This window comes from Chrysochloris asiatica, unplaced genomic scaffold, assembly GCF_000296735.1.
Source record: "Chrysochloris asiatica unplaced genomic scaffold, ChrAsi1.0 scaffold00030, whole genome shotgun sequence".
In the NCBI taxonomy this organism is placed as follows: domain Eukaryota; kingdom Metazoa; phylum Chordata; class Mammalia; order Afrosoricida; family Chrysochloridae; genus Chrysochloris; species Chrysochloris asiatica.
Genome location: NW_006408548.1, coordinates 555,516 through 566,682, shown reverse-complemented (window position 1 = coordinate 566,682; position 11,167 = coordinate 555,516). Strand labels below are relative to the sequence as shown.

Here is an 11,167-nt window from a genome sequence, read left to right as displayed (position 1 = left end):
CATGTTGTGGCTTGCTTTTCTTGTGGATAAATATCAAGTAGAGGAATTGCTGGATCATAAGGTATTTCTATTTTCAGCCTTCTGAGGAAACTGAGGAAATGCCATATTGCTTTCCAGAGAGCCAACCTGGTTTTTACAAATTCTTTTGATTTCTTTGTTCTGAAAATGACCTAATTATCACCATAATTGATGAACAGTTTTGCTGGGTTGATTCTTGTTTGGCAATTTGTTTCCTTCAGAGTTTTATATATGTTATTCCTTTGTCTTCTTGTTTGCATGGGTTCTGCTGATAAATCAGAGTTTAATCTTATTAGTATAGTTTTCCTTTGTAGGTAAATGCCTGTTTTTCCTGAGCTGGTCTCTGGATTCTGTCCTTTCCTTTGCTTTTGAAAAGTTTGATTATAATATGTCTTGGTGTTTTTCTTTTGGGATCTATTCCTATTTGGAATTAGTTCAGCCTCTTGTCTTTAATGGTGTTAGGGAAGTTTTCTTTCAACACATCTTGGACAGTATTCTCTATGTTTTTTGTTTTTTTTTTTCGTATATTCTGTTCTGGAATTCTTATCACAGGTAAATTAATACTCTTGATAGCAACCCACATATATCTTAGGCTTTCTTCCGATTTTTTAGTTCTATTTTCTGATTGTTCCTTTCATTGTTGTTGTTAGGTACCGTTGAGTCAATTCCAGCTCATAGTATCCCTAAGCACAACAGAACAAAACATTGCCTCGTCCTGTGCCATCTTCAGAATCATTGTTATGCTTGAGCCCATTGCTGCTGCCACTATGCCAATCCATCTTGTTGGGGTTCTTCCTCTTTTTCGTTGACCCTCCACTTTACCAAGCATGTTGTCCTTCTCCAGGAACAGGTCCCTATTGATAATATGTCCAAAGTGTGAGAGACGAAGTCTCACCATCCTGACTTCTAAGGAGCATTCTTGCTGTACTTCTTTTGGCAGTCCATGGTACTTTTAATATTCTGCTCCAACACCATAACTCATATGCATCGATTCTTCTACAGTCTTTCTTATTTACTGTCCAATTTTCACATGCATATGAGTCTATTGAAAATATCATGGCTTAGTTCAGACACACCTTAGTCCTCAAACTGACATCTTTGCTCTTGAATACATTAAAAGAGGTCTTGCGTAACAGTTGTTAGATTATTTGGCTTCTGCTCCCATGAGTGTTGATTGTGTATCCAAGCAAAATTAAGTCTTTGACAACAGTCTTTTCTCTACTTATCATGATCTCTATTTATTGGTCCAGGGGTGAAGATTTTTGTTTTCTTTCCATTGAGGTGCAACCCATACTGAAGGCAGTGGTCTTCGATCTTTATCAGTATTTTAAGTCTTCTTCGCTTTCAGCAAGCAGATTGTTCCTCTGAGTAGATGAATATTGAGAGACTTTTCTTCAAGTTCATTAATTCAGCATTTCATTGATAAAATTCTGTTTCTGTGCGCTTTCAGTGTATTATCTGCTCCTGAAGTCTTAGTATTAATCTTTTGGCTTTCTGATTGCTGTTTTTTATTTGGTTCTCTTTTTTCTTCTTTTCAATATTTTGTCAGTTTGTTTCATGAATTTTTCAATAGATTTGTCTATGTTTTCCTTGATTTAATCTGCAGTTTTCTCTATCATTCTCACAATCCATTGAAGTGCTGTAATTGGCAGTCTTTTAAATTCCATATCGGGTAGTTCCGCTATCATTTTTGCTGTTATATTTTTTACTTTGTATTTTATTAACTTGTTTGAGGCACTCTGTCATGTTTCTGTGTGTAAGCTGAAATTGTCTGTTTTCTCTGAGACATTGTATTTATATTTAGTTGGTGATTGTCTATTGGTATATTCTCAAGCACTCACCTAGTGGATGATATGGTAGAAACTGTAAGTGTGAATGCAGTTGGTTCTCTGTTCACTGTTTGTGCAGCATAGTTCAGGGTGGCTTCACAAGAGAAGCAGGGCCCCTGTATCAGATAACTAGCCCTAGGCAGAGCAGAGATTGCGCAGCAGTGGGTGCTGCTGGCCACTTGGTTGTTAAGGGTGAGTAGTGGCTACCAACGGGACACAGGCACAAAGGAGTTTTGCACCCCTTGCCACCACCTTCCCCTCCACTGTATTAACAACCACTTGTAAAAGCTCCAGATTGCTGCACTGTATCACGGGTGCAGTCCTTAGTCCTCTTGCTTTTCTTCTCTCTCACTGCTCCTGCCAGCTGCTTCTTCCAGTTAGCACTCAATTCTCTGTCCGATACTCTGATCCTCAGGGGTCCATGATTACCATCAGTCTCTGTTTTACTCAATCTCCCATGTCTTTGTTGGAGAAATCGGTTCAGTACATCTGCTTACTCCGTCCTTGCCCCTGACTTGACTACTTAATTTCAGTTTGTTGTTGAGTTGCCATCACGTCGTTCTGAGACATAGACACTCTGTATATGAGGGTTATGTATATGAGGAGCAGCTACTGGGTTTGAACTACCTACCTTGCTGTTATGTTAGTCCAGTGCTTATCCTATAGAACCACATCATGACTGCCATTTCAGTTTAGAAAGCTGATATCTTATTTAGCTCTTCTTTTAGCCACTTGGACCCGTTTTTCTTCTCTAAGCTTCCATTTTCCAGACTACAAAGTAGGTTTGATGTAGAATTTAAAGAATTATGGCTGAGGATTAAAAACAAAAACATATTGCGAATACCTATTATATACTGTGTCTGCCATATAATGGAAGTTGGTTAAGCTGTTGCATTTCCTTTTCTTTGATCTTTGTTTTCTTTTTATCCTGCTTCTACATGGATCCACAGTTCAATCTAATAGAAACTTTTTTTTTTTTTTTAGCAGTTAGCATTTAGAAAATGATTTTCTTTTATTTACTGAAAGTCCTTTTGAAGTGCAACCTCCATCATTGGTATTTTTAAAAGATTACATCTTTCAATATGCTTTTTAGGGAGGGAATGGAAATCATATTCCTTTCTTTTCTTTTTATTGTGAATTGGGTGAAGGCTTACAGAGCATATCGGGTTTCCATTCATTAATACATACACACTGTATTTCAGTTCATTGTCTGCCATGACCACAATGAAACATCTCTTATCCCACTTCCTCCCTGTGATTCCTGTTTCCATTCCCCCTCCTTTCTTAACCATTCTGAACTTTATCCTTGGGCAAATACTGCCCTCTTGATCTTAATGATTGATTATTCAAAAGTGTGCACACCTCACTGTTATTGTTCCCGTAATAGACTTGTCTTATTGTTTTGCTGAAAATTGAGCCATGGGGGTGAGTTCATTTCCAGACCTGAAGTTAGACTAAGGGCCACAGTCTCTGGTTCCACCAGTTTCCATCCAACTACTAAGCCTGATCTTTTTTATGGTTTTTAAATTTTGTTCTGCATTTCTCTCCCACTGTATCCAGACCTTCTGTTGTGATCCATTTCAGAGCAGTTGGTAGTGGTAACCAGGCACCAGCCAGTTCTTCTGGTCTCAGGATCATGGAGGCTGATATATGCATGGTCCATTAGTTCATTGGACTAATTATTTCCATTCCTCTTCGATTTTGATCATACAATAGGAACTTACTAATGCAGTACGTTTAATAGCAAATTACAGAATAAGGAAGAACTCCTAGTCTTCATTCATTTCACACGCCTTTATTATTTACTGCCAGGCATTATGGTAGGAGCCAGAGAGATGCAGACTCTGATTTCTGCATCTCTCTGGAGAGATTTCTCACTGCAGAGAGATTTCTGACTGAAAGAACACCTTCCCCCAGAGTTGGTGCCATGAATTTAGACTTCTGACCTCCTAAACTGTGAGAGAATAAATCGCTGTTTGTTAAGCCATTCCACTGTATTTCTGTTATAAAAGAACAGTCAGTGTCAGCTTTGGGGAGTGGTTCTTGTTTCCTTTCAACGTCTGGGACATGGCATCCATCTTCTTGATTCTAGAAGGTTCTCAGCAGAGGTACTTTGGTTCCAAAGACATTCTACACTTTTGGTTTTTCCTTCTTGGTACCTTCTTGGTTTTTCCTTCTTAGCCCCTCCCCCGTTCTCTGCTAATCCCTCTCTCCTTTTATCTCATGGTTTAGGCCACACCCCAGGGAGACTCTCATTACAGCTGATTAGTGATGTGACATCACTAAGGGTGTGGAGTCCTACCCTAGTCCCCTTTACAGCTGATTGATCACATCCCATCAACCATGCAGAATCGTTATCATTCCGTTACTTCAAAATTACATCATTACACAATTGCCAATTCACTGAAAATCATCATCCAGTCAAATTTACACATATTTTTTAGGGACAATTCAGTCCATGACAGGAAGGAAATTTATTAGATGGATATTGGTACATCTTGGAAAGTCTGAGTAAAAATTGACAGCTATCTTAAGAAAGGTATAGTATCAGATCCTAGAAACCACCAGACACCTAGGCAGCCATTTTCTCATCTCAACTGGGAGTCAGTAGGCTCTTACCTGCTCATCTGTGCACAGGACTGCCTTTCAGTTCATTTATTTCTAAATATCAAACTGCCGGCCCACAGTGCCTAGAGCTTTTAGCTCTTTGTTCCACATTTCTAGAAGACAGGATCTGATTGTCATCCTTTCGGTCAAGTGTTCATCCCTGGACCTATCAACTGTGTCATAATTTGAAGGGCAAAAGAAGGAAAGGGAAATTAGTATCCAAGTTGAGGAGGGATACTTCACATTTAAGCCACATTCAGACAATACCTCTGATCCTGACTATCTTAGTTTATCATGGGCAAGTGATTTTTATGTTCCCATGATAGCTCTTAATCTGTGAAGTAAGAAGAAGTATCGTAACCTCACCCAAAAGTGTGTGTTGTAAATGCTAACCCATGTAGCTGTGATTGAGTCCTGGTGTGGTGCTGTAGGATAAGCACAGGGTTGGTGGTTCAAACTCACCAGTCATTCCTTGGAAACTATACAGAATTGCTATGAGTCAGGCACTTAACAACAACCACAACTTGGCTGTGGCTAGAATGACATTTGTGAATTTTTTTTTTCCTTTGTTACATTAATTAGATAGCATAATGTAGAATATGGCTTAAGTCAATCTCTTTTGAGACACAAAAGAGATTAAACAAACAAACAAGAGAATCAGAGATGGGGCAAGAGACATGACAAGCCACATGAAGATCCTAGGAACAAAATAAACAAGGACCTTCCTCCAGAGCCAACAGAGAGAAAGTCTTCCCTTAGAGCCAGCACCCTGAATTTGAACTTCTAAACTGAGAAAATAAGTTCCTATTTGGTAGAGCCATTCATTGAGGTATTCCTGTTACAACAAGCAGCACTAGGAACCTTAAACACACAGTTGATGATTCAAACCACCAGCTGCTCTTTGGAAACCCTATACAGGGTCACTATGAGACAGAACGGACTTGATGGCACTTAACTAACAAGATAACTAAAACACTTTTCCAAGGTTGTGATGGTGGTGGTGGTGATGTATCGTGGAGTCAGTTCTGACTCATAGCGACCCTGTATAGGATTTTCGAGGCTGTAAAACTAAATTCCTCATACTGAATGTTATAATTGTTTGAGCTATTTTTTGTAATACTAACAACATTGTGTTTGTATATTTTGAAAGGTCTAGAAGGAGGCAAGCTAAAATCTCAGCTGAAAAGTGAAATGGGATTTCAGATGATAGTCAAAGGAAACTTTTAGTTATGTTAAATTTTTTCTTTTTTTTTTTTTCAAATACTTCAGAGCCAACATGTAATTAAAGTTTTATTTTCAAAGTAAATAGATTACTGTTCCTTGTTGTTAACATGATAGAATGATAGGTTCTTCGTCTTACAGCTTCAGGAATAGGCATTGTGGAAGCTTTGCCGTCTGCTTAAGTCTCTTCTCATAAGCTATTTTGTTCTCTTCTCTAGGCTCTGTGCTCCTCAGCCTTCTGATATAATAGTTGATCCAATGTGTGGAACAGGGGCAATACCAATAGAGGTAATAATAACTGTTCTTTAACTTTTAGGTAAGCAAGTGATACATCTGGAATGTTCTAGACCTAATGTGCAAATTGTTGTTAAGTGCCATCAAGAATTAAACGTAATGAAATTACAAAGTTTGAATCAATGGACCCAAAGAGTTTTGAAAGAACTATAATAGTAAATGTAACCACTTATTACAAATAGCCCTAAAGTGCCAAAGGAGTAGATTGTTAATCATATCTATTCACTGGATAACAGAGAAGACTGTGAATTACAAACTGATGAATTCTTTTTCTGTAACAAACAAGCTGGGGAGGGACAGTTGAAGACTTAAGCATAAACTGGAAGAAAGCCAGTTCATCTCTATTAGGTGAAGTCATGCTTCTTAATCCATTTAGAGTCTTAGAGGGAATAAGTATAATTGTAAAAAGGGGAAAACTATAAACATTATATAGATTTTGGGGGAAATCTGACAAAGTCACATACCCAAATGCTCTTCGTTTTCAAAATTACTATGAGTTGGAGATTTTGTTTGTTGTTAAGTGCCTTCGAGTCAGTTCCTGCCCATAGCAACCCAGTATAGGGTTCCAAGGAGTGGCTGGTGACTTTGAACCACCGACCTTGAGGTTCACACCACCTTTGCAGTCCAGCACATTAACCCACACTGCCACACCAGGACTCTACATGAGTTGGAGAGGACTCATAAAAAATGCCTTAAAAGTAAAGCAAGAAATGGAAAAATGGCATTATCTATAAACAGTTTGGAAAAGGGAATTCCTAGTAAAAATCACTTAAATTTGTAAAACATTACATTCTCCCATATAGTATACCCAAAGCCAATGGGAATAAACTGCAGTTAGATACCACACAAGATTCTGTGAGTGGATAGGAACTGGACAATGAGCAATTCTAGAGCAACGTATAGAGGGGGAAATAATCTAAACTATAATTAGAAAATGACATCAGATTTGGGAGTTAAAAATCCATGAAGGAAATCATAACAGACCACATAACTACTGTTTCTTGCTCATGTCTGCTAGATGAATTATAGAGAGAAAAATGACAGTTGTGATCAAAAAGAATGTTAGGAATAAAGCAGGTTGTTTTCCTTTTGTAGCATGAAACCATGTGTCTATGTCTGAAATAGCAAATAGGGTCTCTCTACCTGTCAAGAAAGATATAACAGAGCCACAAAGAAACCAGAAGTTGTTGCTAGGTGTCATCGAATTGGTTCTGACTTACAGTGACTCAACAATTTGTTAAAAGTTTGAGCCATTTCCATGTAAAGATAGAGATGTAGAAAAACCTAAGCGATGTGTGATCCAAATGAATAAAAATTATGAAGATATTAACAGAATACATACTTAGATTTGATCAGAAAACTATGAAATATGTTATCTAAAATACTCCCTTTAAAATTTGAAAGTACTATAAAACCTACATCTTTCCAAGGCTAGAAGTCTAAAACAGGTATTTTAAAAAATATTGGAGAATCAGAATCTCTTGAGAGGCTTTTATTAAATTCTCCTTTTCCCTACCTCTCCACCCCCAAATTCTGTATCCTTCAACTTCCCTTTTGTTTGAAAGTTGAAAGTCATGTCTGTAGGATTATAAATAGGAGTGTGTTATCCTCAAGTGTCTGGGCAAGAGAAAAAGTTACGAAGCACAGTATTCATGGGTGAGAACTGTTACTATTTACAAAGGAAGAAGTGTGTGCTACCTTTTTCTGCTTTCCTATAAGAAACCTGTTAATCTGCTTACAACATTGTTCTGGCCTATGGTGGTGGTGGTGTTGCTATTAAGTGCCATCGAGTTGGTTCTGACTCATATCGACCCTGTATAGGGTATTCGGCAAGCAACTTGTAAGTTTGAACCACCACCAACCTTGTGGTTCAAACTGACCTTGTGGTCCACTGCTTATCCTACAGCACCACGCCATGATTCCTAGGAATATATGTCACTTCATTTCACAAACAAATGCTGTGACATATTTTAACTTAAAATTGCATAATCCTATCACAGATATAGTGGTTATCATTCAAAAGCTTCATTCACAAGTTCAGGTTTGACTGATTTGAATTAGTTGCTGGTTTTCAAACCACATTTGTTTGGTGTCTACTGCTAACTAGGAGTCCTGGCATGGCACTGTAGGATAACATTGGACTGCTAGCCACAAGCTAACTGCAAGGTCAGCATTGCAAACCCACCAGTTGCTCCTCAGAAACGCTATACTGGGTTGCTATGAGTTGGAACAGAAAGGGCAGCACTTAACAACAAATGCTAAATAAATGTGCTGGTGCGAGGGATTGAATAAAAGACCGGACTTGTCCTCAAGTCTATTTGGGCAACAGACAAATAGAGAAATAATGTGAAATAGAAACAAGTACGGTGGCTGAGATACATAGATGAGACACAACATCGACATATCTGGAATGGGTGTCACAGAGTGTGTAAAGTGATCTGAACCTTGAAAGATCAGTTGTTCGGCAATTGGGGCATTTCAAGTAGTGTTTTGCCACTTGAAGAAACCATTGGATTGCATTATCATTTTTACTGACAGTTGTTGAAATGATTTTTCCTGTAATAATTTTTTGTAGTTTACTGCTTCTAACACATGTCTCTTGTCTTTTAGGGGGCCACTGAGTGGTCTAACTGTTACCATATTGCTGGTGACAATAATTCATTAGCTGTGAATAGAACAGCAAATAACATCTCATCTATACTGACCAAGAACCAAATTCAAGAATGGTAAAAATCTCATTTTAAAGATTTTTCATACTGACTTTATGAATAATCCCAAATGCATTGTGACATCATTTTTACCTAAATGAAATTATTATGAGACTTCATTTAAATTTTAAAGTTTGTTGAAAATAATTTTAAAGTCCATTAATGGCATGTATTTACTTATTGTGAATTGAATACAAGTTTACAGTGTCAATCAATTTTCCATACAATGATTCATACATGTCAGTAGATTGCAATCCCAACAGTATCATCACTTATTCCATATTATCCTTGGGTTTCCTCTTTCTATTCCTCCTCCTTTCCTCTAGCTCTTTTGAACTTTGTCTTTGGAGAAATGCTACCCTTTCAATCTCAAACATTGATTATTTTTAGGTATGTAACTACCTAGTGTTTTTGTTCCCCTTATAGACCTGTCTGTTGTTTTGCTGAAAATTGAGCCTCAGGTTAATTTAATTCCATACCTGGAGGGTAACTAAGGGCTACCATTAGGGATTCAACTAGTAATCCTTGTCTTTTTTTTGATTTTTGAGTTTTGTTGTACATTTTTCAACTGCTCTATCCAGGACTTTCTAATGTGAGCCCTCTAAGAATAGTTGGTGATGGTAGCCAGACACCATCTAGTTTTTCTGGGCTTATGGTCGTGAACGCTGGTGTTTACATGGTCATTAGTTCATTGGACTAATTGCCTCCATGCATCTTCAGTTTTCTTCCCTCCAGACCAGAAAAGACCAATAGTTGCATTTTAGATGGCCTGGTGTGAACCTTTAAGAACCCAGTTGCTACTCAGTGGAGATGTAGAACATTGTCTTTGTGCACTGTTACCAGTCAGACCATGCTCCTGAAGCTCCCAGGCCCAGCAATTCATTCCCTCAAGGTGTTTGATTACATCTAAGAAGTTTTCCCCCTGCATGCTCCACTACATTCATAGATATGTTTACTTATTCATGCAGCAAAAGTAAATACACGTGTGTAGAACATCCTCTGCCAAGCCTACATATATATCTTTGTAGGTATGTATATTCTTATATATATATTGGTAGATACAGTGCCTCTTTCCCTCCCACACCCATTCCACCTGTAGGTCTATCCATACAGTTCCTTGTTATTGCAGGATGCTGTATGTAGCAGCTGCTGCCTTTAATCTTACAGTACTCCCAGGTCATTTTTGGCTGGCCTCCTGTTACTGTATGCTGCCTTCCCCTTAACCCAAGTTAGTGTGTGCCTAGCCTTTAGTTAGTAATTTCTCCTTCTTTTCCCTCCTACCTGGTAACCTTCAAAAACTGTTTCTTTTAGTGTGAAAACTTTGACTTTTTATAATAGTGGTTTCTTAATACTTGACCTTTGATTTTACCTTTATTACACTAAGAATAGTATACTCCAGGTTCAACCATGTTATCATGTGTTTCCCCGAGTCATCATTAATCTGTAACACAGCATAGTATTCCATTCTGCATGTGTACTGTTAGTTTGGTTTAGTTTTTTTTAAATCTATTTCCCGTTTATGGGAACTTAGTTTCCATCTTTCAGCGTGGGTGTGCACATCATACCAATTTGTATCCTGGCTTGTAGGATATTTGTATCCTGGCTTTTAGGATATGTACTATACATACTATGTAGTGGGTTTGCTGGATGATATGGTATTTTTCTATTTCCAACTTTTTTAAGAAGGGCCATAATGTTTTCTATAGTGGTTGCACCATTTTACAGTCCCACTAGTGGGTGAGGACCCCAGCCTCTCCACACCCTCACCAACATTTGTTTGGTTTTTTTGTACTTTGCTATTAATCCTGGGGTGAGATGACATCTCATTGTTGTTTTGATTTGCATCTCTCCAGTGATTCTTAGCATTTCTTCCTGTTGGCTGGGTGAAATGTCTGTTCATGTCATCTATTCATTTTTTAATTGGATTATATTTATCATTTTGTTGTTCAGGTTTTCAAGTTCTCTATAAATTTCAGTGGTTAGTTCCCTGTCTGATATGTCATTGGCCAAAGTTTTTCCCAGTCTGTTATCTTTTGACAAAATCTTTTGATGCACAGAAGTGTCTCATTTTTAGAAGATCCCAGTCATGAGTTTATCTTCTGCTATTTGGGTGTTTTCCGTTAGGTTTGATAGTGTGTTTATGCCATGTTGTAGGGCTCCTAAATTTGTCCCTATTTTTTTTATTCATAGTCTTTATAATTTTAGGCTTTACATCTAGGTCTTTGATCCATCTGGAGTTCATTTTTCTATATGGTGTGAATATTGGTCCTGTTTCACTTTTCTGCACATAGACATCCAGTTTTGTTAACACTATTTGGTACAGAGACTAACTTCCCCATTTGGCTTTTTGTCAAAGATCTTCTCAATTCTGTTCCATTTGTCTAAGTGTCTGCCATTATGCCAGTACTATTTTGTTATGTTGAAATGGAACACATAAACATCAATATCTTAGGCATTAGTGAGCTGAAATGGACTGGTATTGGCCATTTT

The 11,167-nt window shown here is 37.8% G+C and overlaps 1 protein-coding gene across 1 annotated transcript in view; it reads left to right on the top strand.

Moving 5' to 3' along the window:
- The window catches only part of THUMPD3 (THUMP domain containing 3), a 36,150-nt gene that overhangs the window by 15,692 nt on the left and 9,291 nt on the right, over positions 1-11,167 (top strand). The window contains exons 5-6 of the mRNA XM_006851563.1: positions 5,894-5,963; positions 8,580-8,695. Coding sequence (XP_006851626.1) covers positions 5,894-5,963; positions 8,580-8,695 — 186 coding nt within the window. The remainder of the gene's footprint in view (positions 1-5,893; positions 5,964-8,579; positions 8,696-11,167) is intronic.